This window comes from Coturnix japonica, unplaced genomic scaffold (genome assembly GCF_054131305.1).
Source record: "Coturnix japonica strain WE unplaced genomic scaffold, WE-NBRP24 Scf050, whole genome shotgun sequence".
In the NCBI taxonomy this organism is placed as follows: Eukaryota; Metazoa; Chordata; class Aves; order Galliformes; family Phasianidae; genus Coturnix; species Coturnix japonica.
Genome location: NW_028188953.1, coordinates 1,281,286 through 1,295,034, shown reverse-complemented (window position 1 = coordinate 1,295,034; position 13,749 = coordinate 1,281,286). Strand labels below are relative to the sequence as shown.

General features: G+C 49.2%; 2 protein-coding genes across 8 annotated transcripts; both read right to left on the bottom strand.

Moving 5' to 3' along the window:
• Nucleotides 1–10: 10 nt before the first annotated feature.
• Nucleotides 11–4,237, bottom strand: LOC107321535 (E3 ubiquitin-protein ligase TRIM39-like; the record flags this gene model as incomplete). Its single annotated transcript, XM_032448010.2, has 5 exons — nucleotides 11–972; nucleotides 2,067–2,179; nucleotides 2,401–2,423; nucleotides 3,436–3,534; nucleotides 4,016–4,237. Coding segments are annotated over 5 exons (978 nt in total), but the record flags the coding sequence as incomplete, so codon positions are not given.
• A 72-nt stretch (nucleotides 4,238–4,309) lies between these two features.
• LOC107321537 (E3 ubiquitin-protein ligase TRIM39-like) lies at nucleotides 4,310–12,646 on the bottom strand. 7 transcript variants are annotated; one of them, XR_014940867.1, is made up of 7 exons: nucleotides 11,848–12,645; nucleotides 10,775–10,867; nucleotides 9,075–9,305; nucleotides 8,009–8,031; nucleotides 7,697–7,812; nucleotides 6,825–6,924; nucleotides 4,310–5,389 (listed from the first exon to the last, which is right to left on the bottom strand). XR_014940867.1 is itself a non-coding variant. In XM_085532792.1 (7 exons), the coding sequence occupies exons 1-7, from the start codon at nucleotides 12,457–12,459 to the stop codon at nucleotides 5,361–5,363; spliced, it is 1,134 nt and encodes a 377-aa protein (XP_085388918.1). In that variant the 5' UTR covers nucleotides 12,460–12,646; the 3' UTR covers nucleotides 4,310–5,360. The 7 variants fall into 7 exon arrangements, 5 of the variants coding, with proteins under 5 accessions (XP_085388918.1, XP_015734022.2, XP_085388919.1 ...); XM_085532792.1 differs by having other exon boundaries at nucleotides 6,825–6,854; nucleotides 11,848–12,646; XR_014940866.1 differs by lacking the exon at nucleotides 4,310–5,389 and adding an exon at nucleotides 5,436–6,348.
• Between the last annotated feature and the right edge of the window lie 1,103 nt (nucleotides 12,647–13,749).

Sequence of the window (13,749 nt, the reverse complement as noted above, 5' to 3'; positions counted from 1 at the left end):
ACACAGAGGGGACAATTAAGTGTTTTATTACTAATTATTGTATACTCTGAGGTTTCAAATAACAACCCTATAAGAAGAGTGGACCGCTTGGTTTGAAGGTGACCATCTCAGATGGGGACAAATGTACCTGATCAAGCAAACCCTGGGGAAATTTGCCTTTCTGCCCCAATTTTGGGTGGAATTTTCCCTTCTGACCACCATTTTCTACATTCTAGTCACCCAGCGCAACACTTTCCCCCCCCTTTTTTTTGCCCTGTTTTTCTCTTGCTTGGTACTACTTAACAATATCACCTCAGTCAATATCATATCAATATGATTCCGTGTCAATAGATCAATGGGGATGAAGGGCACATAAAAACCCAAGCCCTCAATTCATCTTTTCCCTATGGGATGGATGGGGAGGTGGCTGCCCCCTGGGGCTGTAGGATGTGGTGTGACCCTTATCAGTGTTTTAAGGACACAGCCTCAGCTTGGACCTGACCCCCACCACCCACAGCCACGGTCGGACCCTCTCCCCACCAAAGGACACATGTGAAAAAACAAAGATGAGCCCCCCTTCATCGGCATCAAAAAACGCCACCGTCCCTCCAATGTAGTCCAAATGGATGCTGACCCTCCTGGGCACCCAACGTAGAGCTAACAGGGTCACCTTGTGGGTAGTGAGAGCCCGGACCTGTCCACCCCATTTCTCCACCCCCCAGATTCCCCCTTTGGGACAGAGGTTGAGTTGACCCTTTCGAGGGATGGATTCTCTGGCCACACCGATGGCCCAGTCCCCTTCATCCCCCACTTCTACCTCCCAGCAATGGCGGCCAGCGGAGAAGCTTTGCTGGCCCAAAACAAAAGGCCAGTAGGCAAATCTTTCGGGGTTATCAGGAAGGTCTCGTTGTCCTTCCCCACGTTTCACACTCTTTAGGTCTTCGGAGAGGATGAGGTCGGGGTGAGCAGTGTCGGGGTCCAGGGTGATGATGGCTGTGGGGTGGAGGATAAGGGGTTGTAAGACGAGGGAGAAGTTTGGGGTCCTCAGTGCTGAAGCCATGAGGATGTGGAGAGGTTGGACCTCCAGCACTAAATGAGTTGGATGTGCTTTAGGTGGCCACAATGGAGTAGGGTTGTAGGATGAGACCATCCCTTCCAACCTCAACCATCCTGTGGGGCCATGGGTTGGAATCAGGGTAGAAAATACCTAAGAAGAAGGGTAGAAAATACCTAAGAAGAAAGTAAGAAGGTGAAGGGTGGATCTGCCTCTCACGTGCCAGTGCTAAAAGTGTTTTGAGCCTCCAGAATGCCCAGAAATAAAGGTATTTCTGCAGCCTTTCTGCTCCATTGGCCAAAAGAAATGGTGAATGGAGGGAAAAGAAATGGAAGGAAAGAGATCCATGGGATATTACCTAGCAAAGCCCACAGTGCTTTATCTCCTAGACCAACCCAGACCAGTTCAGCCCAACCCCATGCTTTAAAAAATAAAGAGAGAGCTGAAATCTGAAGGCTGGGATAATGAATGAAGTCAACCCTCTCTCCATATTTGCTTATGGGAAATGGTTCTTTATCAAGGCGAGGAATCTGCCCTGGGGGCCATCAACCCAAATTACAGCCAGACTAGGCCTGAAGGGTGAAGAAAACTTGTTTGGTTGCCCTGATTTTGTGTTATTCCTCCCTCAGCATCTATTTTTGTCCTTTTGGGTACAGCCTTTGGGTCCAGGCGTGCCTCCATCTAACAGGTAATGCAGCTTTGGGTTCTCATGCTCAGCAAACAGAACTCTTAGGAAAGGAGAAGCTGGAGGGGAAGAAGAGACAGAGAGCAGCCCATCCTTCACCCACGAGCTCAGGAATCACATCAAAATGTGTAATTAAGAGCTTGGCAAATGAGGTATTGAGTCCTTTGGGTCTCAGCTATTCATTTCTCCTGACGGGAGTAACCCGTTGATCCACCATCTCTCTGCATTATTCTATTGCTAATGAGGATCCGGACCATCTCTCTGCTAAAGAGGGTCTGGAACAAGAGATGAGCTGCTGGTTTTCACCCAAATATCAGCATTTCCCACCCAAAAAACCCTTCTGAGTACCTTGAAGCTTCTTCAAGGTTTCCTTCATGCCGTTCCTCCATGAGAAATGGCAGACCCTCTCTTCTGGCCCTGGAGAAGCTCCTGTTGGCAGCTGGAAGGTCACTTTTCCACACCTGGGAGGGAGAAATAAATGCATCTTTCAGGGTGTTTGATGCATGGCATCACTTCAGGGAATCCAATGTTAAGAGAGAGGAGGGGATGGCGACACTTGTCCCCTTGCATCCCTAAAATACCCTTCAGATCTCGCAGCTCCCCTGGAGCAGAAGAGCATTCATTGATGAGCTTTCTCCTCCATGGTCATTGATGCAAAGCTGACAGAAGAGAGGCCACGTACCTGGTGATGGGGCTTTTCACATCCTGGGGATGGAAGAGAGGAAGAGGAGAGGAAACTCAGGTCAGTGCATGGACCCGTTTTGTCTTTAAAGCATAGAAAGTTGTACTGTTTGAATAGGGATGGAGCTTTTGGGTCATCCAACATGTGGCCCATTTTGTCTTTAAATGATAAAGGATTGTCTTTAAATGATAGCAATAAATAATTGTTTGACCAGAAATAGAGCTCTTGGGTCTCCCAACATGTGGTTCATTTTGTCTTTAAATGATAAAGAATTGTTTAAATAAGGATGGAACTCTTGGGTCTCCCAATATATGGTCCATTTTGCCTTTAAATGATAAAGAATTATTTGACCAGAGATGGACCTCTTGGGTCTCCCAAAATGTGGCTCATTTTGTCTTTAAATGATAAAGGATTGTCTTTAAATGATAGCAATAAAAAATTGACCAGAAATGGAGCTCTTGGGTCATCCGACATGTGGTCCATTTTGCCTTTAAATTATAGCAATAAAGAACTGTTTGACCAGAGATGGACCTCTTGGGTCTTCCAACATATGGTCCATTTTGTCTTTAAATGATAAAGAATTGTCTTTAAATGATAGCAATAAAGAACTGTTTGACCAGAGATGGACATCTTGGGTCTCCCTCCATGAAGAAGGTGAACCAACTCAAGAACATCCATGCAAGGCAATGAATCCTGTAGATCTATCCCATTTTAATCTCCCAACCCAGCCATGGATTTCCCCTTTTAAAACAGAACAACATGAGGACCTTCTGCAGTAAGTTGATATTATATATTATAATAATATATAGCATTAATATAATACTATTACAATATTGGGAGTACTGAGATGAGGAGAAAACGATGGGGGAAAGAGGAGGCTGCAAACCTCCATCTTCTCATTCTGGTGGGGGTTTCAGGCTGATGGAATGGTGTAAAATAAGAGGAAAACACCTGAATTAAGCCACCATCCAATTGGTCGGGGTGGGGAGGACATCCCTAAAGGATTTTTCCCCTTATAAAGAGGAATTCACTCACCGAATGCTGACTCTTCTCTCCCTGTGCTTTCGTTTCCGCCTCGGAGAGTTTGATGGTGTTTTTCTGCCTCTTCTCAATCTCATTTTTCAGGTCTTCCAGCTGTCAGAGCAAGAAGAGTTTAATGTTTTGCTGCCTGGAATCTGAACTCTCTCTGTTGGGGTTCAGCTTTCCTTTCTGATGTAAGAAGTGGATATAAAGAGCAGCGGGACTGGAAATATGGGGACCTCATGGGTGGGCATCACCCACTGGAGGAGCTCAATGGTGAATTGGAATCCTTATTAAATTTCATTGGAGGAGGGGAAGAAATCAGACTCAGAAAGTCGTTAAATAGAATGGCATTAATTTGGGGCAGAAAGATGAGGGTCCTAAAAGCACAAGAGGCAAAAAGGATGGAGAGGAATGACCCGAATGATTGAATTTGGTGGTGGAGGAAGGGAAGAAATCAGACTCAGAAAGTCATAAAATAGAATGGCATTAATTTGGGGCAGAAAGAAGAGGGTCCTACAAGCACAGGGGGCAAAAAGGATGGAGAGGAATGACCCTAATGATGACACGTTGCCACCCAACAGCTGACACCTACCAGATCCTCCAGGTTTGGGCACTCCAGGGCGCTCTTCTTCCTCACAGACCTTCTCTCTCCTCCTTCAGAAAACCTAATATCCCTCTGAATTTCATCCCCCGTGTAACCCACAGAACCTGTTGCTTTCAACCCTTTGATGGGGTTGGGGTTTTCCCTTCCTGTTCCTTCCCAGTCTGGGGTTAGAGCTGTGGGATGGATGCGTTGAGCCTTCAAGGTCTGCTCTTAGTGGCTGGGAGCTTTGGGTTTGTCCTTTAGCTTTCTCCCAGTTTCTTGTCCTGGGGTGATGCTGAGAGATGTCACCTTGCAGCGCTGTCACCTTCCTTTTAGGATAAAAGCTGTCGGGGTGTGGGGTTTTAGGGGCTGTAGATGGGGAAACCATAAAGGAAATAGGGAAGGGGATGTGGAGAAGCACAAGCTGAGGGTCTTTGGGATTTGACCTCTCTCTCTCAATAACTATAACTCATAGAACTCACAGTCCTGGCTCTGAGCCCTTGAGGAAACCTTTCCAACCATCTCTACCCCACTGTCCTTGTGTTGAGCCCCATGGCCAAACAGACTTGCCTCTAAAATAAATCCATTCATTATGTGTATGCTTAATTATTGCATGGCAACCATTGAGACCCAACTGAAGGAGATAACTCCCATTCTCTTGGGTAAGTTTGAAGGGGTTGAACTCCACTCCCAGCAAACCCTTCCCATGGGGAAGAGCCAGAAGGATGGCGCTTGGGGAGGTGAAGAACTGGAAGCCAACACCCTACAACAGCTCCTATGGGGCACAGAGCCTTTCATCCCCAAATAAGGAGCCCGTAGTTGGGTAAATGAGTCAAATCGTTGGGCAAATGAGTCACATCGTTGGGTAAATGAGTCAGATCATGGGGTAAATGAGTCACATCGTTGGGCAAATGAGTTTCATCGTGTCCTGAAAAGCACTGATTGCAGAGCCTGATAAACCAGCTGGGCTGGAAACCATCTGCATTGCAGATTTATGGTGCAAAAAAAGGACCTTGGAAGAGAATCAGAGCTTCTTTAACCAAATTCCCCCATTAAATGAGACCAACCAGCAGCGATGAATGGGAATGAGAAAAGATACCGACACATCAAAGAGCAACATTGAAGTTTCAGCTGCAGATTTGACCTTTGGGAGGTGGTGAGGTGAGGTTTGGTCATGGGGTACCCACTCATATCGCATCTGTTGTTCTGTCGCCTGCTCCCTCCCACTCGCTTTTAGTTCCTCTTCTTGGTTCTACAATCACCGACCCGTCTTTATTTTGGTGCCTCTTCTTCCTCTTTTGGGCTTTCTCAGAAGGGAAAATGGGTTTTTGAGGGAATCCATTCAGTTGAGTTCTCACCCCAAGAAACTCTTCTTCTTCTTCACTTTGTTGACCCAAAGCAAACCCAGAGCCCATAGAGAGGAAGAAAATGGAGTACACACAACACATGTTTAATTGAAATTAACTATCAAAAACAAAGTCAGAGACCATCTCCCCACACTAGGAGCTGCTATTTGCAACCAAAGGCTGAAGAACACCCCACATCTGCCCCATTATTGATGCCAGATAGATGTATAAACCTCCTTCCAACTCTTCAGTGCACTCTGGTGGCTTCCCCATCCTGTAGAGGGATCATCCCAGTGCTCCCCAATGGGAACAGACACAGAGCAGAGGGTCCCATTGGCACGATGCTCCAAGCAACCACATCACACGTCCCATCAGATGCTTCCATTCACTAAAGGACATCTCAAGGGCAGATCTTGAGGGGAGACCTGAACCCAACCCAATCCAGATGGGACATCAGCTGCCCGCTTGCGGTCTGCTCCTCTAAGGGGGAATTTGGGGTGATTTCTTGCAAGCGAGCCCCCATCCCTATCTTGAACCAAGGCAGGACCCTCTCCCCATTGAACGAAGCTCTGGTGTAGACCAAGATGGGGGTGTCATCATCTGAGCTGAAAAACGCCACCCGACCCCCTTCGTAGTCCAGAGAGACCCGAATCCTCCTTGGAAGTGCATTCAGACGTAGATTAGCACGGGGGGACGTAAGGGAGTGATAGGCCTCCAGAGCCCACACACCTTCTTTGGGGCTAAAGCTCATGGGTCCCTTCCTCTTTATGGAAGCTCGGGCCGCCCCTAAGGCCCACACACCCCCCTGACCCACATCGACCTCCCAGAAATGCCTCCCTGAGGTGAAACCTTGGCAACCCAACACACAGGTCTCAAAGCTGAACCTCTCGGGGTTATCGGGGAGGTCTTGTGGTATCAGTTGGCCCCGGACTTGTTTTCGGTCTTCGGAGAGATAAAGGTTGGGGTGAGCGGTGGTGGGGTCCATGGTGACGTTGGCTGTAGGACATAAGGGGGAATGAAGATAGGATTTAGGCTTGGGAAGAGATGGAGAGGTTCCTTCCTTCCATCCTTTCTCTGGGTGCTTTTGGACATGGGTTGGTGTTGGGTTGATGGTTGGGTTGGGTGATCTTTGGCGTCTGTTCCAACCATTGGGATTCTATGGGGTGTGTGGGGCTGCCATCCAACCTTTGGGATTCTATGGGGTGTGTGGGGCTGCCACCAACCTGGGTGTCCCCCAAGGGAGATATAGGAGAATGGGGGAGAAGACATATTTTAGGGCAGCATTAAGGAGCAAAGACATGGGAAGGGGACAGCTCAACATTCATGGTTGGGAAGCAAAATGCTATTAGGTTTTGCTTTATAGGACCACCAGCACCAGGATTTGGACCCCATTTCCACCCTTCCCTATGGGATTGCATTGTTTTGACCCATCTACACACCCTTCCACCCCAAGGCTGTCATTACTGCCATACCTGGCTCTTGCAGTTGGAACATCAGGCTGTCTGAAAGGAAGAACAAATTCACAACGTCACCTTCATGCATCAGGCCAAGGGGCTGCAGCTCAGCTTTGTCCTTATGGGAGATGGGGGAAGGGAAACCATAAGGGTCTGGGGGCTTCACAGTGCAAAGAGTTTAATGCAAGAGCCCCATGACCATCCTAAACATGGAGGAGACCCCAACTCAAGAGCCCCATGACCCTCTTAAACATGGAGACCCCAACACAAGAGCCCCATGACCCTCTTAAACATGGAGACCCCAACACAAGAGCCCCATGACCCTCCTAAACATAGAGGAGACCCCAACACAAGAGCCCCATGACCCTCTTAAACATGGGGGAGACCCCAACACAAGAGCCCCATGACCCTCTTAAACATGGAGACCCCAACACAAGAGCCCCATGACCCTCATAAACATGGAGACCCCAAAACAAGAGCCCCATGACCTTCCTAAACCTGAAGGAGACCCCAACACAAGAGCCCCATGATCCTCTTAATCATGGAGACCCCAACACAAGAGCCCCATGACCCTCTTAAACATGGAGACCCCAACGCAAGAGCCCCAAGACCCACTTAATCATGGAGACCCCAACACAAGAGCCCCATGACCCACTTAAACATGGAGACCCCAACGCAAGAGCCCCAAGACCCTCTTAAACATAGAGGAGACCCCAACACAAGAGCCCCAAGACCCACTTAATCATGGAGACCCCAACACAAGAGCCCCATGACCCTCATAAACATGGAGACCCCAACACAAGAGCCCCAAGACCCACTTAATCATGGAGACCCCAACACAAGAGCCCCATGACCCTATTCAACATGGAGACCCCAACCCAACTCGATACCTTGGCATTGCCTCAGGGTCCGTCTCACCGCGACGTTCTTCTGAAGGAAATCCTCCAATCTTCTTTCCAGAACATGGGAAATCTCTGCTGGGGGGTTGAACTTCATCATCTCACAGCTGCGAAGGAAGGATGGGGATGGGGGGAACATTGTGTCCTGTTGGGTTGGTTGTTCATTATATTCTCAACGGGAGAAGCTTTAAGATGAGGATATTTGCCTGGGGACAACATCCCTTTGTCCCATAGGATCCCTCTGTAATCCTCCCCCAGGAGCCATAAAAACAACAGGGTGGGAATAGGAAGGGGCCACATTACCTATTCAAGAGCCTCCTGATGTCCTAAAGGTGGGAGGAGAGAGGAGAGATGGGTCAGAAGATGAGCACCAAGGGTTGCCCCTTCATAAGGCAATGAGCAGCAAAGACCACCCGACCCGTGGTGTGACCCCCCCCCCTCCCCAAGCAGCAACCCTATATCCCCCTATATCCCCCCATAACCCCATAACCCCCCATATCTCCCCATATCACCACGTATGTTCCCTATATACCCTCATATCCCCCTATATCACCCCATATCTCCCTATATCCCACCATATCCTGCCATATCCCCCCATATCTCCCCATATCCCCCCACATCCCCCCATATCTCCCCATATGTCCCCTATATACCCTCATATCCCCCTATATCCCCACACAACCCCCCTATATCCCGCCATATCCTGCCATATCCCCCCATGACCCCCCATATCCACCCCACATCCCCCCATATCTCCCCATATCACCCCATATGTCCCCTATATACCCTCATATCCCCCTATATCCCCCCATATCCCCCTATATCCCTCCATATCCTGCCATATCCCCCCATATCCCCCCATATCCACCCCACATCCCCCCATATCTCCCCATATGTCCCCTATATACCCTCATATCCCCCTATATCCCCCCATATCCCCCTATATCCCTCCATATCCTGCCATATCCCCCCATATCCCCCCATATCCACCCCACATCCCCCCATATCTCCCCATATCACCCCATATGTCCCCTATATACCCTCATATCCCCCTATATCCCCCCATATCCCCCTATATCCTGCCATATCCTGCCATATCCCCCCATATCTCCCCATATCCCCCCATATTGCCCCACATCCCCCCATATCCCCCCATATCCCCCCCTATATCCACATAACCCCCCATATCTCCCCATATCTCCCCATATCCCCCCATATCTCCCCATATCTCCCCATATGTCCCCTATATACCCTCATATCCCCCTATATCCCCCCATAACCCCCTATATCCCCCCATATAGGCTGAGTTCAGGTTCTTAGGCTCTGCTCCATCCCCCCATTCCCCAGCCAACCCACTGGGTTCTCTCACCAGTAGGAATTTACTATCGGGCTGTTGGAATTTGCCCTCCATCTCCCATATCAGGGTGTCCAGGTGCGATATCTCTTCCAACACCTTCGTCACCGCGTCCTCCTGCACTTTGGTGACGGTTCGATCCAGGTCCGATAACTGGAGCAGGAGGAAACGTTCTTTTTCCTTTAGGAATTGACGCAATTGATCGAATTCGCACACGATCCGCTTCCCTTCCTTCTTGGTTTGATCCTATTGGGATGAGAGGGAAAGTCAGTGGGGTGGAATAGGGGCAGGAGGATCCTATGGGGGATTGGGATGGGGTGGTATGGGGGATAGGTAAGGAAAAGCAATGGGGATTTAATACTAAACCCAATGGGAATTGAACACCAGACCCAATGGGAATTGGACACCAAACCCAATGGGGATTTAGCATTGGGGTCAATGGGATCTTAACACCAAAACCCAATGGGAATCAAACCCCAAACCCAATGGGAATTTACCATTAGGGTCAATGGGATCTGAGCCCCAAAAGCAATGGGGATTGAACCCCAAACCAAATGGGAATTTACCATTAGGGTCAATGGGAATTTACCACCAAAAACAATGGGAATTTACCATTAGGGTCAATGGGATCTGAACCCTAAACTCAATTGGGATTTAACATTAGGGTCAATGGAGTCTGAACCCTAAACCCAGTGGGAATTTAACACTGGGATCAATGGGATCTGAACCCCAGACCCAATGGGAATTGGACACCAAACCCAATGGGAATTTACCATTAGGGTCAATTGGATCTGAACCCCAAACCCAATGGGGATTGAACCCCAAACCCAATGGGAATTTACCATTAGGGTCAATGGGATCTGAACCCTAAACTCAATTGGGATTTAACATTAGGGTCAATGGGATCTGAACCCTAAACCCAGTGGGAATTTAACACTGGGATCAATGGGATCTGAACACCAAACCCAATGGGAATTTACCATTAGGGTCAATGGGAACTGAACCCCCAAAACAATGGGATCTGAACACTAAACCCAATGGAAATTTACCATTAGGGTCAATGGGATCTGAACACCAAACCCAATGGGGATTTAGCATTGGGATCAATGGGATCTGAACACTAAACCCAATGGGAATCGAACACCAAACCCAATGGGAATTTACCATTAGGGTCAATGGGTTCTGAGCCCCAAAACCAATGGGGATTGAACCCCAAACCCAATGGGAATTTACCATTGGGGTCAATGGGATCTGAACCCTAAACTCAATTGGGATTTAACATTAGGGTCAATGGGGTCTGAACCCTAAACCCAGTGGGAATTTAACACTGGGATCAATAGGATCTGAACACCAAACCCAATGGGAATTTACCATTAGGGTCAATGGGAACTGAACCCCAAAACCAATGGGATCCGAACACCAAACCCAGTGGGAATTTACCATTAGGGTCAATGGGACCTTACCCAAATAGGTTTATTTACAGCACTTTAGGAGTCTCTCCACCCTTATCTCATTAACACAGTCCTTACTTTATAACCCCAGCTGATAACCACAAGTTTGGCCCCGTTCCCAACACAGATATGAGCCAAAAACACAAGATCTGCCCCCAAAATAACAGCGTAACAAACAGGGTAGGATGGAAGCGGGGTGTTATGTGTTGTTATGTGTTGTTATGTGTTGTTATGTGTTGTTATGTGTTGTTATACGTTACCCACCAAATACAGCCCTGTCCTCCCCCCAGTTTTCCTGCTCTCCAGGTATTTCTCCCTCTCCTCCTTTGAAGCTCGGAGTCGGGCCTGGATTTCTTCCTGTGCCAAAAGAAGGGAGGAAAAACCCGTTTTCCCACTTAAAATTCCTCCTTATGGATGGGAGGGGCTTTGTATGTGGGGAGGATATGGGGAGATATGGGGGGTTATGGGGGGATATAGGGGAGATGTGGGGTGGATATGGGGGGGATATACGGGAAAGTGGGGTGATATGGGGAGATATGGGGGGATATGGGGGGATATGGGGGAAAATAGGGGGGTTGTGGGGGGATATGGGGGTATATGGGGAGGATATGGGGAGATATGGGGGTTATGGGGAGGATATGGGGAGATATGGGGGTTATGGGGGGGTTATGGAGGGATATAGGGGGATATGGGGGGGTTATGGAGGTATATAGGGGGATATGGGGGGGTTGTGGGGGGGATATGGGGTATATGGGAAGGATATGGGGGTATATGGGGGAGGATATGGGGAGTTATGGGGGGATATGGGGAGGATATGGGGAGATAGGGGGGACATAGGGGGGTTATGGAGGTATATAGGGGAATATGGGGGGATATAGGGGGGCTGTGGGGGGAATGGGGGGGATATGGGGAGGATATGGGGAGTTATGGGGGGATATGGGGAGGATATGGAGAGATAGGGGGGGATTTGGGGGGATACAGGGGGCTATGGGGGGATATAGTTGGGATGTGGGGTGGATATGGGGAGATATGGGGGGATATAGGGGAATATAGGGGGATATGGGGGTATATGGGGATGATATGGGGAGATATGGGGGGATATGGCGGTTATGGGGGGACATAGGGGGGTTGTGGGGGGATATGGGGAGGATATGGGGGTATATGGGGATGATATGGGGAGATATGGGGGGATATGGAGGGTTATGGGGGGATATAGGGGGATATTGGGGTACATAGGGTATATACAGGGGGATGTGGGATGATATGGGGAGATATGGGTTGATATGGGGGGATATAGGGGACATATGGGGATGATACACGCAGCTTTATCCCCATACCTTGTACTCCCGCGCCGCCTGTTGCGCCGGCAGCACCGTGTGACCCCCATGATCCCTGAACCCATCGCATTGAGCACACACGGGCTCTCCATCCTCCTTACAAAACAGCCTCGAACCCTCCGGGTGCTGGTTGCACCAGGCGTTGCATTGAGCGCGGAGCTGCCTCGCGATGCTGGCGATGTTGGCAAGTTCAATACTCGGACGAAAACTCGGTTGCGATGTGATTTTCCTGCATTGAGGACATGGGAAATGAGAGTCCAGCCCGGCCCAGCAGCGCGTGATGCAACCGCGGCAGAAGTTGTGTCCGCATGGGATGGAAACGGGGTCGTGGAAGTAACACAGGCAGATGGAGCACGAGGATTCGATGTGCAGGGTGTGCAACGGGGACGGAGCTGCCATTGGGTTCAATGGGTTCTGAGTGGGGTTGGGTTCTGATATGGAGTTCTGGTTCGGTTCTGATATGAGGTTCTTGTTTATGGGGTTCCAGTTGGGTTCTGAATAGGGTTGGGTTCTGATATGGAGTTCTGGTTCGGTTCTGATATGAGATTCTTGTTTATGGGGTTCCAGTTGGGTTCTGAGTGGTGTTGGGTTCTGATATGGGTTCTGATCCATAGAGGAACCCTTAGGTTCCTAATCCATAGGGAACCCTTAGTCCTCCTTATCTCCTTGCTGATAAGAATCCGGCCCCAAAGGCTGAGCCTTGAGCTGATATGGGGTTCTTGTTGGGTTCTGTTGGGTTCTGATATGAGGTTCTTGTTTATGGGGTTCCAGTTGGGCTCTGAGTGGTGTTGGGTTCTCATATGGAGTTCCAGTTGGGTTCTGAGTGGCCATGGGGTTCTGGTTTGGTTCTGCTATGGGGATCCTGTTGGGTTCTGCTATGGGGTTCTTGTTGGGTTCTGGTATAGGGTTCTTATGGGTTCTGATAAGGGATTCCTATTGGGTTCTGAGTGGCCATTGGGTTCTGGTTCGGTTCTGCTATGGAGTTCTCGTTGGGTTCTGATATAGGGTTCTTGTTGGGTTCTGCTATGGGGTTCCTATTGGGTTCTGCTATGAGGTTCCTGCTGGGTTTTGATATGGGGTTCCTGTTGGGTTCTGAGTGGTGCTGGGTTCTGATATGGGGTTCCATTGGGTTCTGCTACGGGGTTCCAGTTGGGTTCTGAGTGGTGTTGGGTTCTGATATGGGGTTCCGGTTGGGTTCTGAGTGGCCATGGGGTTCCTATTGTGTTCTGAAATGAGGTTCTTGTTGAGTTCTGAGTGGCCATGGGGTTCTGATATGGGGTTCCTGTTGGGTTCTGTTGGGTTCTGATATGAGGTTCCTATTGGGTTCTGAGTGGCCATTGGGTTCTGGTTCGGTTCTGCTTTGGGGTTCCTGTTGGGTTCCTATTGGGTTCTGCTATGGGGTTCTTGTTGGGTTCTGATATGGAGTTCCTGTTGGGTTCTGAGTGGTGTTCAATGGGTTCTGCTATGGGGTTCTTGTTCGGTTCTGTTGGGTTCTGGTATGAGGTTCTTATGGGTTCTGATATGGGGCTCTGGTTGGGTTCTGAGTGGCCATGGGGTTCTGGTTCGGTTCTGCTATGGGGATCCTGTTGGGTTCTGCTATGGGGTTCTTGTTGGGTTCTGTTGGGTTCTGATATGGGGTTCAATGGGTTCTGCTATGGGGTTCTGTTGGGTTCTGGTATGGTGTTCTTATGGGTTCTGATAAGGGGTTCCTATTGGGTTCTGAGTGGCCATTGGGTTCTGGCTTGGTTCTGCTATGGAGTTCTATTTGGGTTCTGATATAGGGTTCTTGTTGGGTTCTGCTATAGGGTTCCTATTGGGTTCTGCTATGAGGTTCTTGTTGGGTTCCTGTTGGGTTCTGATATGGGGTGGTGCTGGGTTCTGATATGGGGTTCCATTGGGTTC

Bases quoted from the DNA above. Each gene is read 5' to 3' on its own strand.
- LOC107321537 (XM_015878536.3), bottom strand. From the start codon at position 12,459: ATGGATCAGAACCCATATCAGAACCCAACACCACTCAGAACCCAACTG. The intron at 9,306-10,774 runs GTGGGTAACGTA...TCATCCCAATAG, and splicing joins GGAGGACAGGGCTGTATTTG to GATCAAACCAAGAAGGAAGG. The intron at 7,813-8,008 runs GTAATGTGGCCC...CTTCCTTCGCAG, and splicing joins ATCAGGAGGCTCTTGAATAG to CTGTGAGATGATGAAGTTCA.